The following is a 17,534-nucleotide window of genomic DNA, read 5'->3' on the forward strand; positions in this document are numbered from 1 at the left end:
TAGGGCACAGATGGTTTATTTAGTTCCTACAATTTAAGAGTTTAAAAGACAAAAATTACTACACTGCTCTCACTAAAAAAAAAAAAAAGTCTATATTTTTATAATCACTCCTTGTGTGAGGGATACTCCTTTTCTCACCTGGAACAACACTGTGCATTTTTGCATAAAGACTGACATTTAATGTTTTGTTTTGGTCTAAGATTGGGTTTTACCTTGTAATCTGGGGTGGCTAGGAACTCCTGGCAATTCCCCTGTCCAGCCTCCTAAGTGCAGAGCCACCATGCCTGGCCAAGGTTGCCACTTTAACAAATGAAAGGTGACTGTTCATATAAAATATTTTCATGCCTGTAAGACATATTTTATGCGACTATTCACCCATTTCCTTTTTAAATAGTCTCTTTATATCCTTTGATCGTATTTATACTGATTTAGTGTCATTCACTGGCAAAAGCTCTCTATAGAGTAATGAATGCTTCATTGTCTAAATTATTCTAAAATATAAACTTTCCAGTTTGTTATTTATCTTTTCATGTTGGTTACAACTGTATTTAATTTTTCAAGTGTAAAACTTACAGTTAAATTAATTATATTTTTTTCAATTCCTTAAAGGGCTTTTAGATCTGCCCTTGGATTAGAAAGTCTTCCAGTTCACTGAATAAAAATAACCAAATAGTCTCTTCCAAATTTTTATTTTTGTATTTTATTCACATTTCAGATGTTATCCCTTTCTCTATCCCCCCCAGAAGCCTCCATTCCATCCCTCCTCCTGCTTTTATGAGGGTGTGCCCCCACCCACCCACCCACCCACTCACCCACCCACTCACCCACTCACCCACTCCTGCTCCTTGCCCTTGCATTACCCCACACTGGGGCATCCAGCCTTCAGGGACTTCATTTTTTAAAAAATAAGGACGAATATAGTGCATTAAAACTACTTTAAGAGTAATGATTTCTATGGTTTTGTTTCCCCCTCATCTAGCTCCTGAGGTATAATTCATTCTCTCCCCACTTTCAAGGAAGTAAAGTAAAGTGCAACATTTTTATATTAAAACTCTCTCTCCATTCTTCTCCTTATACTCCTTGAAACACACCATCAAACATACAGAAACTTCTGGGCCCGAGAGCCAAGTTCGGGAAAAGAAATTCTTTTATTGCCATGTCTAGCAGTGCTTTGATATTAGCACAAAAGGAATACTAGATCAAGCGACTTCCTACATTTTGCCAAGGCACAGCATAACCTAATCCAAGAAATGTCAAGCTGCCCAAAATGTTGATTATCCCTTTAAAGGAAGGTTTATGGCTTTTGAAGGGAATACGTCAGAGTTCTCTTCTGAACGTCCTTAGATTCTAGCGTTCAGTTGGGAAGAAAGCTCAGGAAGAAGCCATGCAAAACTCAGTCAGATCTAACGAGAGCCACACAGCCTCAAGACCTCAAGAAACTAATAAAAACAGGTAGTGGGGGGAATCAACAGAAGTCGTAATAGGTGTGGGGGTGTTTAGGGACAACGCGGTGATCTCAGTTACCCAAGTTGATACATCAGAAAAAAGAAAACTGTTTATAATTGCCTTAGAAAAGTTAAACATTTGATTCCTGTGTCGTTGAGGGCAGTATGTATTCAGACATGAGGCTATTTTTGATTTGAACTTTGCTGATGCCTGCTGTGGTGGCCCACACAGTCGGGGACAAAACTAGACTGAAGGCTACTCTTGCCCTTACACAGGGTTCCCATGGGAAGGGTGAGCACCTGTGTGAAGGGAGTCAGCACGTTGCAACAGGCCGAGGTCATCTGTGGCTGCCGCCCCGCTCCGAGCATTCATGCTAGCAGAGGACACACCTTGCATCTCCTGGGATCAGGCCCAATACGCATCCCTTCCTTTCCATCCTAAGCCGCGTCTCCCTAGCAACGGACTTAGGAAGAAGTGCATCTAGGCAGAGTCACGTGCTCCTAGGACTTCCGGGTTCTAGCCGTGACTTCCGGTTGTCAGTCTCCAGACGCGCAGCGGCAGTGGCGGGGACGCGGTGGAGGCCCGTGCTCCGCGGGCCGGCCTCTCTCGTCCTCGTCCGCCCGTCCGAGATGCATCCGCGGCGCCCTGAGGGCTTCGACGGCCTGGGCTACCGGGGAGGCGTGCGGGACGATCCGGCTTTCGGCGGCCCCTTCCATGCTCGCGCCTTCGGTTCAGGGACGGAACTGGGCCACTGGGTGACAACGCCCCCGGACATCCCGGGCAGCCGCAACCTACACTGGGGAGAGAAGAGCCCGTCCTACGGCGTGCCGTCCGCGCCCCCGACGCTCGAGGGCCCCGCGGAGGAGCCCTTTCCCGGCGGCGGCGACGGCCCGCGGCCGGGACCGAGCAGCGGTGAGGGGTGCAGGACGCGGCCGGGCGGGTGGGCCGGCGGACTCCGGAAGCGCGCGCAAGGCCCGCCTTGGACCTTGCACCCGCAACCACACCCTCTGCCCTCCTTTCGTCCTCTGCCCTTAAGTGAGCTTCCTCCGCACGCGATTTGTGCTGGGAATCACCGCACTAGGTGACATCTGCATAGCCTAGGGTGCATGGGTAGGAGAGTTTAGTCCAGGAACGTTACCACTGATGGCCTGAAGCAGGAAAGAAAGAGATTATTGATTGTTGTCAGAATTAGTTTGGCAGGTGGATTTTCATGATTTAGTTAATTGACTCAGCAGTGTTTTGGAAAGACGCTTTTTAGTGTAGTCAGATTGGGGTTGACGCTTGGCCCTACCGATCATAAATTTATCCATCCCCCCCTCTGCCCCCATTCCTCGTTTTTCATCTCTTTAAGACTCGTCGTGTGACAGGTTATTTTTATGAGGGCTAAATAAAATGAATAACAATAATGTAAACATGCACAGTAGGATAATTAATCTTTTCCTTCACTTATCCATTTCACCATGCGAGTTCAGGTTTTTGATCCCAAATCCACACCTCTGTGAAGTTTTCTCTTCTGACCTAAAACCTCCACTTGAGAGTTAGAAACACTGATATAACTTGACTTTGTAAGCAGTTACTCGTTATGGAATGTCATAGAGCTTCAGTTGCAACACTGCATGAACTATATGTTTAAAATATGTTTTCTTAAAATGCCTATTTTCTGGGAATAACAAATTGTACCATTAAGTATTAAACATTCTATACATAATCGTGGTACTCCTACCTCAGTTTTTACTTGGAAGTTCAGAAATGTGTGGTTCAACTGGAAGATCCTAATTATTAGTAAGTATAGGAAGAAAGAGGTAAAGGAGGGTCAGTGTGTCATCCCGTGTCACTAATCTAAGTCACTCAACTAAGCTTTTGGCGGTTATCTTGTTTGGTTCATAGTCTCATTCTGGTCCCAGAATAATGCTGGAGAGAGAACTCTTTTCTGAGTGAAGCTATAAATGAAATGATTTAAAACACAGGTATAATTGCTATAAAGTTACCATCTTAGGCAGTAAAGTTTTTTATCTTTTCTTAAATTACATCTTGATAGTTCCAAAGAGAGGAAACACAACCCGTTTATTTTGAAGCTGTTAGCAAGTGAGTGACTATGAGTTTGCCAGCAAGGAGAGCTTCCCATAATTAACAGCATTAAGCTTTCCTATAATGTCACACTTTCTTTAGTATAAACACATAAAAGAAAGTGCTTCAACATGACAAAAGCTGTCTTTCTAGCTTGCATATCTTTCAAGGTGAAGCAGGTAGCTTTCTCCAGGAGCATGCTTACATGTCCTATTCTTTGAGTATTCTCATCATAAAGGACCATTGCTTCATTTGAAAGGACAGGGAAGAGAGAATGGCCTCTTGAGAATATTGATATTTAGTGTCTACTCCACTGGGTAGATTACCATTAGGATTTTGGATACCTTAGGTTAGACGCTTCTGTTTTGACATGTAGGTAGGAGTTTTCAGCATTAGTTTTCCAGCAATGCTATAGAAGGGAGCACAGCATGTAGCTGGGGCCTACCACACTGTATTAAACAGCTGTTCTTAACTATTTAAAGCTTAAGGTTGTAGGGAGAAGCTGTGCTTAACCTATATTGATAACATTTAACTACTCTCAGGTTTACTATTTTGAGGTATTTTACATGCAACTATAGTCCTTCGGTAATAGTAGATGACTAATTGTACAGCATAGGCAGGCAGTTCCTTAGTGATGCAGTATGACCATCCATAGAAAATTTTTGAATGATTGTAATCAGAAATTAAAACTGGCAATGCTTAGGTTCTGTCTGAATACTAATTTGACATAATCCTTACATAGTTTTTTAGCACTTTTTAAGATAGTTTTCTTTGATAATAATTTCAAGATTTTTTTTTTTGTAAACAGTCACAACTTAGAGCTGTCCCAGATAGCAAGCCCTTGTGACAACAGTCCGTTGGAATGAAAGAACAGTTGCTCCTTTAGACAGCCACACTCTTGGAATTTGCCATACGCCCAACCAGAGTCATTCACTCTTTAAACTGACTCCCTATTCCATATCAGAATCTGAGGTTTACATGAACAGCATATTACTGTAATACCTTGGTGATCACAGTAAATATAATATTGGTTATGAGTAATCTTATTCTTTTTATTTTAGAACAGTTGAACAGATTTGCTGGATTTGGTATTGGACTTGCAAGGTAATCTTAAGATTTTTTTATTTGAGTTTTCCCCTTAATTATAATATTAATGATTAATATTTCTTCCTTTAGGTTTTATTGACAGATTATATACTTACCTTGTAGAAATTTATTATTTAGAATCTATAGCTTGATTTTTTTAATAGAGATAGAAGCCAGTCATTCCATTTCATAAACACAAAGTAATTTTGTAATGAATATGATAATTACTTTCATTAGTCTATCAGAATAGACTAGAATGTAGTCTTCCTTCTCAGAGTGATAACATGATGAATGGTTTCCCTGAACATTGCAGTCCTATCTGGGTAGTTTTGCAGCATAGAGGCAGGATTTTTGTTTTTAGTTACCATTTGATGGTCAATCTCCGTTTTCGATTTTGTTAGTATTTATAGTGGTCATTATAGCTAAGAACATTTATCAATCTTATTTATGTTATTATGAATAAAAATTTCACAAATATTGGACTTTTGCATTGTTTATCCTTCATACCAGAATGGCCTTCATCATTTTAAATATCTTGACCAATAAAATGACCTTATTTGCATATTAAAACTTGAGTGATATTAGTGTCAGCATAGATAAAAATTTATATTTTTTCATTCTGCTAATCTTCTTAGCCTAATTCTTTATGCATAAAGCTTTATACCATTTTATATAATGTTAATATATATATATATATATATATATATATATATGAATGCATATGTTACTTTTAGAGCTTAAACCCATAGCTATAATTATTTTGCAGGGAACATATTAAAAAAATATTTAATGCATAAAGTAGTATTTAACATGGTCATTAAAAATCCTATGTCTTAAGTACCAAGTACAACAAAATAAGAATTTCTAAAATGAGGATATTGAAAAGCAAATGACTCTTCATATGAGAATTTTGTTCATAGGACATTTTTAAAAAGGCAAGTTAAATGATGTAGCATTTCTCATGTTGAAAACACAGATAATATTTTTATCTTTGTACTATAGATAATATTACATATTTACAAACTTGTGGATCTAGATTTTATTTATATTAAATTTATTGTTGGTATTATTTGCAGATATATAGGAATTAAATCCTTGTTATTGTGAAAATGTAAGAATAACTTCAGATATATATATGTGATGAATATAATCTGTATATGGACATATTGTATACATATATGTCTATACATATATAATACATATATATGTCTATACGTATACACACACACACACACACACACATATATACTCACATATAAATTATTTCTGTACAGTCTCTTTACAGAAAATGTTCTGGCCCACCCTTGCATTGTTTTACGCCGCCAATGTCAGGTAAATGTAATTTCTTTGACTTCTGAGACAAGCCGAATTCTAATTAGAAATGCAGAATTCTGATAAAATGACATGAAAATGTATAAATGTATAAAATATCAGTTCTCAAACTTTGTATTCTTAAAGTATTCTCTTCAAAATCTTAAAAGTTTTTTTTAGCAGGATGCTGAAGATGCTTTGTTTATCTGGGTCATGTCTGTCAGGAGTCATGATTTCAGAAATGAAAACTGATATTAAAAATTATTTAGTTTGTTAAAATAATAATGCACTCATCAGATATTAGCAAATAATCTTTACAACATTTGTGTTCTTTAAAAATATCTTTACTATCTGGAGCAACAGGAACCAGTTTCTCACATCTGTTCTCTCAGTCAGTCTGATATAGAATGTTGATTTAAAAGAAACAAGAATATTCAGCCTCCTGTACATGATGTCCTTGAAAATAAGAGTATTCTTATTCTTTTTAGACACTGTGCCTTCTGAAGTTAACACTGAAGCTTACTAAGTGGTGGTCTCTTAAGGATTACATGCAGTGTCAAATCTGAAGCAACCTCATTGTTTAAAAACTCTTAAGTTAAAAGGATCCCCATTAATTTATAATGCATCTAAATACATTATAATTTATATCCACAGATGAATGTCTATTTGAAAAACGTTGATTCACTGACTTACATGCCCAGGTTGTAAAACACTGAATCATAGCATACCAAAATTCATCCCCATTGAGAAAACCACTTAGCTCACAAGAAGTCTGTAACCAGTGTATATTCTTAATGAGATGTACATTTCCACAAAAGCTTTTTAAAACATTTTATTAAAATGTATTAATTATACAAAATATATAATATATAACATTTTCATACATGTCTATCATGTCCTTTTTTTTTTCTTGTCTCAGTTCCCTTCCCTTGTCCTTCCTCCCCCTTCTACTGGTCTCTTTTTTACTCCCAAATAGTGAACTTCCTGCTTTCATGGCCTTTATTTTCTTATTATTTCTTTAATTTTCAAAAAACTCTATATCCGTAGATGAGAAAATATATATTATTTGTCTGGTTCTGGCTTATTTTGCTGACTCAGATCTCTTTGTTCCTTTCAATGTATTTTTTTGTGTGTGGTTGCATAATTGTATGTGTGAGTGTGTGAGTGTGTGAGTGTGTGAGTGTGTGGTGTGTGTGTGAGTGTGTGGTGTATCTGTGATGTGTGTGGTGTGTGTATGTGTGTGTGTGTGAATGTGTGAGTGTGTGTGTGTGTGTGTGTACAGTAGTTCTGGTTTAAGTTTTCACAAGGACCTCTGTAGTGCTTCCCCCAGCAGCTACACTGAATGAGTTCCTTCCCTCACAGTCGTCAGCACTTGTTCTGTTGGTTTCCTTGGTTAGAGCAGCTCTAATAGGGCTGAGATGGAATCTAGGTATGGTTCGATTTCTATTTCTCTGATATATAGTGAATCTTTTTTCTTGAAATTTTTTGGCCATTTGTATTTTTTTCCTTAGAAAACTTCATTTTTTTGCCTGCTTATTGATTGGATTATGGAAGTTTTGGTGTTTAATCTTTTTAGTTCCGTATATGTTCTGGATAGTCGATTTCTCGTCAGATGTCTCACGTTCTGTAAGCTTTGTTTACTTTGCTGAACAGAAGCTTTTTAATTTATGCTGTCCTATTTGTCAATTCATATTTCTATTCCTGAGTTATTGGAGGCCTTTTCAGAAAGCCCTTGGCTATGTCAAGTTTTTAAAGTTTATCCTATGTGTTCCTTGGCCAGAGTCAATGTTTTACATCTTTTTAAGGTGTTTCTGATTTGTACTTGGAGAAAAGTTGATAACAAGCACCCAAAGAATGTTCTGTTTCTTTTTTCTTTGTTTCTTTTTTTATATGTATATGAGTGTTCTCTCTGAATATACACCTGCACACCAGAAGAGGGCGTCAGATCCCTTTATAGTTGTGAGCCACAATTTAGTTGCTGGGAATTGAACTTGGAACCTCTAGAAGAGCAGCCAGTGCTCGTAACTGCTGAGCCATCTCTCCAGGCCTGCCCCCTTTCTTTTTCCTTTTTTTTAAAAAAAACAAAAAACAACAAAAAAACAAGCTTATTTTGTTAACTTACAAGCACCCATTTGGTCTGAGTATGTAGGTGAATGGCTGAGCATATAATAGACTCTATGTTCAAGTATCAGTACTGCAAGGCGAAGATGGATCTCAGGTATGAAAGTAGTAGTTTGTATGAAAGTAATATGTTGACAAGGTATTTTTAAAAAGAAAAAAAAAACTGATGTTCTGTGATAAAAAGAAAAGTATCTAAGTAGGTTGCAAATACATCATGTAAGAATTTTACCTCATGACAACCATCTTCCTTATGGAACACAAAATGTTAATTAGAAAGGTGATCTGTACCTATAGATTAGGATTTTTTTTTTTTTTTTGTTTTTTGTTTTTCAAGACAGAGTTTCTCTATGTATAGCCCTGGCTGTCCTGGAACTCACACTGTAGACCAGGCCGGCCTCAAACTCAGAAATCCACCTGCCTCTGCCTCCCAAGTGCTGGGATTAAAGGCGTGCACCACCACTGCCTGGCTACCAAGGATACTCTTAAACTAAGATTGTTTTTCCTTCCTGTGATTATCTATGGTGAAGAATATAGTAGAAAAAATACAACTGATACTTCTGCCTTGATTATTCACCATTGCTTTTATACTCATAGCATGTTATCAACAGTAGAAAAGGCAAATGGTGCCTGAGGAAAACTAAGAGAATATTTTGAACTTGCCAGGTCTCTGGTAAAGTAATGGAGCTCTCAACAGAAATTGGCCTGCATTGTAGCAGGTGCTGTCGAATAACTTAAATTCTTTGTAATTTTCTCACATAAGACAATATAAATCAGTACAAATTAGTATGTTTGTACTTGTCACTGAAAAAAGTAAGAATGTATAGAAAACTAATTACCTAAATAGTATTGGCAGTTGTAGATGTTCTAGAACAGTAAAATTCATTTGTATCTATCATCATAATCCAGTATACATAATTTTGACATGTTTGGCTGGTTTATAATTCATCCATTGATCCTAAGCTAGAGTTTAAAAAATGGTTGGTCAAATGAGTATGAGTATGAGATTTAATTCCAGAGCTTAAAACTCCACTTCTCAAACAGCAAAATCCTCTTTACAGTTTTCATTACTGAGTATTTTATGTAGTAGTCTACATATTACATTTATATCACCATATGCACAGCACTTAATGTTTGTTTGAAATGCTTATTTGACTTTAGAACTTAACTGTTATTTATGCTGAACTTGAAATTTTTGTAGCCTTATTATTTCTTGACAAAAGAAAAATATTGTGTATTTTTACAGGTCAATTACCATGCTCGACATTACCATCTCACTCCATTTTCAATTATCAACATTATGTATAGCTTCAACAAAACTCAGGTGAGAATCTATTCTAGTCTATTAATGCTATATATTTAAATTGTAAAGCATTAAAGTAAGAATTCTCCTTTGAGTCTTTCAGAACTTCTCTTAATTCAGTGAACTTGCAAAGAACTGTGCTAAGTTCCAAGACTTTAATAGCAGCAGGCAAGGTAAATGCAATCAAGAGATTTACAATCTAGTCATAGAGACGAGAGTGTCAGCAGAGGCTTGTAGTCCAGTGCGTGGTTCAGCCTGAGGCTTTACAGTACTTATCAGTAGATAGGAAAGAGGTACACATCGTACTTATGTGCTTGTTAGCTTTCTCAGGGTTGTAACAAAATACTTGACAACATCTAAGGAAGGAAGGGGTTATTTTGATGTGAAACACTATGACAGTGAAGACATGGAGGCCTGAGCTCAATTGATCACACTGAGTCTGTAGTTGGGAAGCTCTGTTGCTAAAGACACGATGATGCTGCCAATCTTCAGGGTGGGTCTTCCTCCTTAGGTATGCATTCCTAATCTGTTTACAGTGACGGTTCACTATCACAGCTGAGCTTGCACCCAGGCTATGATGTGGCAAAGTGGTTGAAAAGAGAGTTGTCAGAAAGTCTGCTTAAGGCTGAGGTAATGGTTTTGTATGTTGATGTTCAAAGGCAGAAGTAAAAGAGTGGTTATAATTTGGGGACTAGATATAATGTAATTTATTAGAAGCTTGTAGCAGAAGTTGAGGTTAAGAGGAGGATGACAAATAGCCAGAGAAGTAAGCAGCATCATAAAGGGCCTTCTGTGGTCTGTGCACTTTATCCTAAGAGCTACAAGAGAATCACTGAAGATGTGCTACAGTAGTGATTCTCAACCTGTGGGTCATGAGCCCTGGGGAGGTGTCCAATAATCCTTTTGTAGGGGTCACATAGCAGATATCCTGCATATCAGATAATACAAAAGAAAAAAAGGCAAAATTATAGTTTTGAAGTAGCAATGAGAGTAATGCTACCATTGTGGGTCAGCACAGCATGAAGAACTGTATTAGAGTATGTCACTGTGTTTGAGTGACAAGTACATGGTGAATAGACAGAGTGTGTGCATCAGAATTTAATTTTTTTTTTTGAGGGTTTCTTTGTGTATCCTGGCAGTCTTGGAACTTGCTCTGTAGACCAGGCTGTCTCTAACTCAGAGATCGCTTGCCGCTGCCTTCCTAGTTCTAGGATTAAAGGCATAAGCCACTACCTAGTTAAAATTTAAAATTTGAATGTTTGACTTCTAAGAACTTTTCCACATAAATGTTTGTGATCATATGTAAAAATGTATATGCAAGGATATCATATTATAGAATTTCATATAATAATGAGCCAAAATAGCTGGGCAGGAGTGACACTTTTCTTTAATGCCAGCACTCTGGAGGGGAAGCAGAGGCAGGTAGATATCTGAGTTCAGGGCCAGCCTGGTCTATAGAGTGATTTCTAGGATAGCCAGGACTACACAGAAAAACCTTGTCTCTCAAAAGCCAACAGAGAGAGAAAAAGGTTGGGGGGGGGGAGGAGAGAGAGGTGAAAAAATAAATGAGGGTAGAAATTACCCTACCTAGCAGTGGTACCAGTAAAGTAACAATGGTATATTTAGGTGGCAAAACACCAGGTGGCCTTTACAAATAAGAGGCTATCTCTGTGTGTACTGATAGGAAATGGTCCCTGGATTGTTTTTTTATGGTTCAAGGTGCATCTGTTAAAAATGAACAAATGAAAAATTGTATATCTTTCCATGCAGACACATACTCTATTATTATATGCTGAGTTGTCTCTGGAGAATGGAAGTTAAAAGCTTTTGCGGGACTAGGATGAAAACGAGATACATTTCTCTCCTGATACTATAATGCTTCTTTTAATTTTACAATGTTGCTATTTTATTTTCTCATTCACTTATAACATAGATAAGTAATGATAGTAGCAACACCATGGTGTTACTGTAGCAGAAACAGTGAACTCTTGAAGTGTTAAGGGTGAGAAAAGTAGTAGATTTACCAGAGCCTGAGAATGTACAGAACTTTGATTGTTTACACAGGGAGAATGAGAAATGCATGATTTAGGCACAAGTATCGTGAAGTAGCTGTTGAGGAAAATAGGAACTCCAACAAAGAAGGAAAAGAAATGGGGTTAATGGCTATGATGGAGTGAAGCTGGGGAAATATGAAATCTAGGATACCTGTAGGTCATGTAAACAGCTGGACTTGTAGGGGCTGAATATAGCTACCTGAGGTTTTCAGATAAGCTAGCCAATCATTTTGGAGTACTTAGTTAAATGGATATGTTAGTTCATCTTAGTCTAAACTAGGCTACCATGAAACATGAGCAATCGAGGCTACTGGACTGGTATAGGCCTTGGGATCCTGGGACTTGGGAGGTTGAGGAAGGAGGATCAAGAGTTCAAGGTGAGTCTTAGCTACCTAGGCCATCCTGGGTTATTTGAGAGTGCCTCAAGAGACCAAGAACAAAGTGGTAGAAACCCAGGTCGTTACAGTCCTGTAAGATTTATGTAAGAGTAATGCCTTATTAGGAAATATCAGCAAACCTTCTGTGTTTTCATTAAGAACTTCTGTGTTTTATATTTAGGCATTAACAGAACTATTTTTATTGTTTCTGTTTTGATTTTAGGGACCAAGAGCCCTGTGGAAAGGAATGGGAAGCACATTTATTGTTCAGGGAGTCACACTTGGAGCAGAAGGCATAATTAGTGAATTCACACCTTTACCGAGGTACATGTGTAGCCTAGTTTTTCATATTAGTTTTATATTAAATTTTTATCAAATATGGAAGCTAATATCTTGAATCTGAAAGCTTGTCTGAAATAGCGCAGAGAAGGGAGGACAGTAAAGTTTCTTTATTACACCTTGCTGTAAGTGTGTGTATAAGGGTGCTCTCTGTCCTACTGTCTGTTGAGACAGGCCTTTCATTCCTGCTGCTGTGTGCAGCTGTGCCAGCTAAGTGAGAAGCAGGTGTGGGACAACTCCTTTAAGTAGCTCATTTGCTTAGAAAAAATAGTGTGGTTTGTGCTGTAACTAAATAACCCCCTTCAGATTCCCAGGGATGCTTACCTGGAGTTATTGGTAAGCATTTCAAAAGTAACTGAAAATTGGGATAAGAATTATGAGTAAGAATTGACTGGGCAGGAAAGGCTTTCCTTCCAAGAAAATGTGGCAACACCTGGTCTCAACAGAGATCCCTTCCACAGTCTCGGCGACAAAAGCAGCAGCTTGTGCTTGGAAATGAGAAGAAGCTTGGATGAGCTCATCTCTCTCTCTTCTTTTTAAATATTTTTTTATTTATTCTTGAGTCATTTTGTATATATAAAGTATCTGGGACATATCCAACTCAAATCTCCCTCCCTCCACCATCGTGACTTTGCAATGGTTTATTCTCTGTGGGCCTGGAATCAAACATCTGTTTTCTGATAAGAATGAGAGTATTCCTAAGAGGTAGTGTAAAGAGTATTGGTTCAGACTGGCTTATAGAAAGCTAATATATTAATCTTAACTACGCTGGGGCAATTCTGAGCTATGGAACAAAACAGAAGTGCAGAATTAGGAAGGCATGCTAAGTATAATTGATGGTAGTTTGCTGTTAGATTGGAAATGGGAGTATTAGGAAGAGAGTTGCCAGCAGTGGCTGAGATTTTGTTTTTCAAGTATAAATGCTAATCAAGGTGGAGAATCCATTAAGAATAAGTTAGAGAAGTAGTTAAGGAATTTAACTTTCAATAAATGGAGTTTGAGATTTTTGCCAGACCTGTAGGGGTATCTTAGTTACTTTTATGTTACTGTGAAGAGACAACATGACCAAGGTAGCTTATTAAAGAAAGCATTTGATTTGGAGCTCACAGTTCCAGAGGATAGTAGAGATGATGACCATCATGGCAAGAGCATTGCTAGAGTCAGATAGGCGTGGTGCTGTAGCTGTAGCTGTAGCTGTAGCTGAGAGCTTACATCAGATAGGCATGGTGCTGTAGCTGTAGCTGTAGCTGAGAGCTTACATCAGATAGATACCACACCTCCTAATCCTCAAATCTGTCAGCTGTGGGGGCTGTTCTCATACCACCACAGGGGGGCATTTCTAGAACGTGGCTGGAACTGCAGATCAGGATGCCACAGAAGTTATTTAACTATAGACATAGCTTTGAGTATTGGGGCATAAAATATCATTCAGAATATGAGACTCAATGAAATTCAACTAATGGAGAAATGTAGATCACAAGTTCTGAAATGTGACAAGGATAGTTCCTGGACTACTTGTGTGTCTTCATGTCTGTACTATATGTGGAGTGTGGGGGTGGTGACAGCAGTAACAGGGGTAGAGTTAGTGATACCCTCAACAAAACTAGTGGGAAGGTTCATGACATAGATTCTAGAACCAGAGGTTGTAAACTTTGGTTGTAGATATACTAGGAGAGAAAAAGTAGATAAACTTAGGGAAACTGAGTTTCTTTTCTGTGGGTCAAATTCAGCCATTACTTGTTGCAGGAAAGACAGCACTGGACTTGTAGAAAGCCCTGAGAAGACTGGTACTGTAAGTGTCCTACAGTTATGGCTGTTGGCAACAAGGCACTCACAGACAAGATATGTTAGAGATGCTTATAGATGGTAGTGAGCTATTGTAATTTGTTGGCTGCTCTTTGGCAGGACCAATTTTCTGTAGTATATTTTTCTGCATGAACTCATGGATAGTGTTAAAGACTTTGAATAGTTCTGGTTTATTTATCTAAAGGATACATTATCTTGAATGTTAAGAAAGGGAGTTAGTTGAAGGTCTAAACACTAGTATTGCACATGTATTCAGTGTTGGGATTTAATCTTTGTAAGGAAAAGAAACAAAGGCAAGAAGCTAAGAGTAAGCTTTTTCCAATGTGTTGCTTTCAAACAACTGTGTAGTCTCAGAATTCCTTTAATGGAGCTTTGCTAAAGGTTAGCAGCCAGCTAAGTTTTACTGACTTATATTTTAAAAATTGAACATCTATGCTTGGCTAACTTTAATCTCTGTTAGTGCTTTTTATGTCATAGGGTGTGTCAGAAAGTACAGATGTGCCAACTCTTTTTTTTTTTTTGAGGCTTCCCACCCTAAACACAGAGTTCTATAAAAAATTTGGCAAAATGCAGGGCATTCAGTTTAGTAGTGTGGTAAAAATTCAGTGCCTGCAATGATAACATTTGTGGTTCAGTTTCTGGCTACAGTTCAATTTCAGGACCATAGGTGAACAACACTGGAAGTGTAGACAGTGAGCTATGGGGAAAGTGATGAAGAAGGGAAATTGGAATAGACAGTGGTTTCAAAGGCTCAGGGCCACATGATCGGGTAATAGCCCCACTCTTATCGAGAAAAGAAGGCTGCATATGTGGAACACATCCTGTCCTGAGCATTTCTGATAAAAGAATACTACTCTGTCCTGTATTAGTAAGCAGAAGGTACATGCTGGTGCTCGGCTGACTCCCCTTTTCATTGTCTAGGATCCTAGCCCATGAATCTACCCAATCTTGAAACCTCCTCACAGACATGGCTGGAGGCTTGTCTCCTGGGTCTTCTCATCTGTCACACTGACATAGTAGTAGCCTTCATGCTCTCAGTCCAAGCTTTCCCCTGCAGCTTCTGTCAGCAGACACTCACTGATTCTCTGTTTGAACTACCAGTGTCAGAAGTATGTCTAGAAAGGAAGATCCATTCTACAGATTAAAGCAAAATATTTTAAATAACATAGTTTTTGTTTTGTTTACAATTTTACATTTTAGGGAAGTTTCACACAAATGGAACCCTAAACAAATAGGTGAACACCTTCTCCTGAAATGGTAAGTTTTAAAAATGACATTGTTACCAGAAAGTTTTATTAGCTTTTTTAGTGTCAGAGCTGAAAAAAAAAGTTTTTATGCCTACTATAGTGAAGGAAGTTAGAGTAGTAGGAATAGATTTCTAAGGAACAAGTAATACCAAGGCTTAGGGAAAAGCCTTGAAATACACATGGAATCCCCCTCCTCCTCTTCCTCCTCTTTTTCTTCTTTCTCCTCCTCTTCCTCTTCTCCCTCTTCTTCTTCTTCCTCTTCTTCCTCCTCTTCCTCCTCCTCCCCTTCTTCCTCTTCTTCTTCCTCCTCTTCCTTCTCCTCCTCCTCTCCCTCCTTCTCTTCTTCCTCTTCTTCCTTCTCTCCCTCCTCCTTCTCCTCATCTTCTTCCTCCTCATCCTGAAATACATATGCTACTCAAAATAATTCTTAGACATTTGAAAGATAAGGGTTGTGGCTCAACTTTTCTTTTGGTTTAGACACTTTTGTACTTTTTTCAGGATTGGCATGGGTATGTGTGTATTTTCATGTGTTTGGGTGCACTTGTGTGCATGTGGAGGCCAGAGTGTCCTTAGGAGCCACCAACATTTTTTTTCAAAATTTATTTCCATCAAGTACTGCCCCCTCCACTCCCTCTCACAGAGACCCTCCCCCATGCCCCTTGTGTTCCCTTGTGTAGTTCTGGCTGTCCTGGAACTCAATCTCTATTCCAGGCTGGCCTTGAACTCCACCTGCCTCTGCCTCCCAAGTGCTGGGTTTGTACCAAGTGGCGTGTACCTTCACTGCCCAGCTCCTGGTTCTGTTTTTAAGATTATAATATAATGACATCATTTCCCCTTTCTCTTTTCTCCAACACTTCTCATGTAACTCCCACCTTGCTCTTGTTCAAATCCATTGCCTTTTCCCCTTACTTGTTACTGGGTGTACGTGTGTGTTTCTAAATATATAAATACAACCTTGTCAGTTCATATGTTGTTACTTATACATAAATGTTTTAGAGATGATTCCTTGGTATTAGGCCATCAGTTGGAGTGCTGTCTGCGGTTACTGACTAAACAGAGCAGCCAGCAAGCCCCATCAATCTACCTGTTTCTACGTACTCAGCACTGATATTACAAATGCATACTATTATGCCTGGCTTTATACATGGGTGCGGTGGATCATACTTGGGTCTTCATGCTTGCATGGCAAGCACTTCACCAAGCCGTGATTTCCCCAGTCCTTTAACCTAGGTTAAAAAAAAAAAATTACTACTATGGGTTGAACATGAAGAAGCTAAACATCTGAAATCCAAAATACATTAAATTCTGAAGCGTTTGAATACCAACATGACATGTCACATGTCTTGAATTTCTTTATCTTCATCCTATTAATAAGGGATGAGGTGTCAGAATATAGCCACACTATGCAAAAACACACAGCCTTTGTGTGTAAAAGTATAACACAAATTAATTTTGTGTCTAGACTTGGGTCCTGTCCCAAGATATCTAGTTACTTATATGCAAATATCCCCAAATCTGAAACACATCTGATCTTGAGCATTTCTGATAAAAGGGATGCTAAACCTGTGTCTTATTCATCAGAGATATGAATGTATTTGGTGAAGAGTAAGCTCAAAACGATAGTCATTACAGTGCAGTGTAAAGGCACCTAAGTGATTTTTACTTCAGTAACTATTTTTACAGATTAAAAGCTTACTCTGTTTATCTGAAGAATTAGAAATTTCTGTGAATTAGAAATTACTCTAACTGGCTCCCTCTGGGACAGTCCAGCACTTAATTACTTACTGTGTTCCATTAACCTTGGAGGTGAGTACTTACCAGGGCCTGGCCCCTAAGGATGCTGGTTAGGTTAGTCCCACCCATGAAAAGATATTAAGTAACTATGCTTTGCAGACTTGCAAAGTTGTAATGTAGCTATACTGATAAAGAAACAGCTTTGGAAAGCCGTGCAACATTATTTTTTCATAGTAAAAGGGAACTTGACTTATAGTTGTAGGCTGGCTTAGTTCTGCTGATGAGAAATGTAGAAGTAGAAAATCATAGTAGGTAGTAACATAAAGCATTCCTTTCTGGATATCACTAAACTCTAGTCTGTGATACAGTTGTCCATCCAAAGGCTCAGAAACATATTTCAGAGGGTACTAGTTATGTGCAAGTAGATGTCCAAACAGTTAATCATAAATGAACCTACATTCTGCTAAGGTACAATCTAGGAGTTTGTTTGTTTGTTTTTTAGGAAAATTGTCTTTGTATTATTGTTACTTTTATATTTCCATCTCTGTTCAATAAAGTACTCTGTTTCAGTGTTCTGAGTTAATATCACTAGTTCCAAAGTATGATTGAAAATTTAAAAAGATCACTTTAGGTTTGAATGTAAATT

At 38.2% G+C, this 17,534-nt stretch overlaps 1 protein-coding gene across 2 annotated transcripts in view; it reads left to right on the forward strand.

Moving 5' to 3' along the window:
- Positions 1-2,022: 2,022 nt before the first annotated feature.
- Slc25a46 (solute carrier family 25 member 46) overlaps positions 2,023-17,534 on the forward strand; it is a 29,001-nt gene continuing 13,489 nt past the window's right edge. The window contains exons 1-6 of one of the 2 annotated variants that reach the window (XM_028762716.1): positions 2,023-2,358; positions 4,575-4,617; positions 5,874-5,931; positions 9,275-9,352; positions 11,986-12,086; positions 15,108-15,164. In XM_028762716.1, coding sequence (XP_028618549.1) covers positions 2,076-2,358; positions 4,575-4,617; positions 5,874-5,931; positions 9,275-9,352; positions 11,986-12,086; positions 15,108-15,164 — 620 coding nt within the window. In that variant the 5' untranslated portion in view covers positions 2,023-2,075. Of the gene's footprint in view, positions 2,359-2,444; positions 2,482-4,574; positions 4,618-5,873; positions 5,932-9,274; positions 9,353-11,985; positions 12,087-15,107; positions 15,165-17,534 lie in introns of those variants that run through there. The other variant, XM_028762717.1, reaches the window with a different exon arrangement.

Source organism: Grammomys surdaster, unplaced genomic scaffold (assembly GCF_004785775.1).
Source record: "Grammomys surdaster isolate TR1022 unplaced genomic scaffold, NIH_TR_1.0 135, whole genome shotgun sequence".
In the NCBI taxonomy this organism is placed as follows: domain Eukaryota; kingdom Metazoa; phylum Chordata; class Mammalia; order Rodentia; family Muridae; genus Grammomys; species Grammomys surdaster.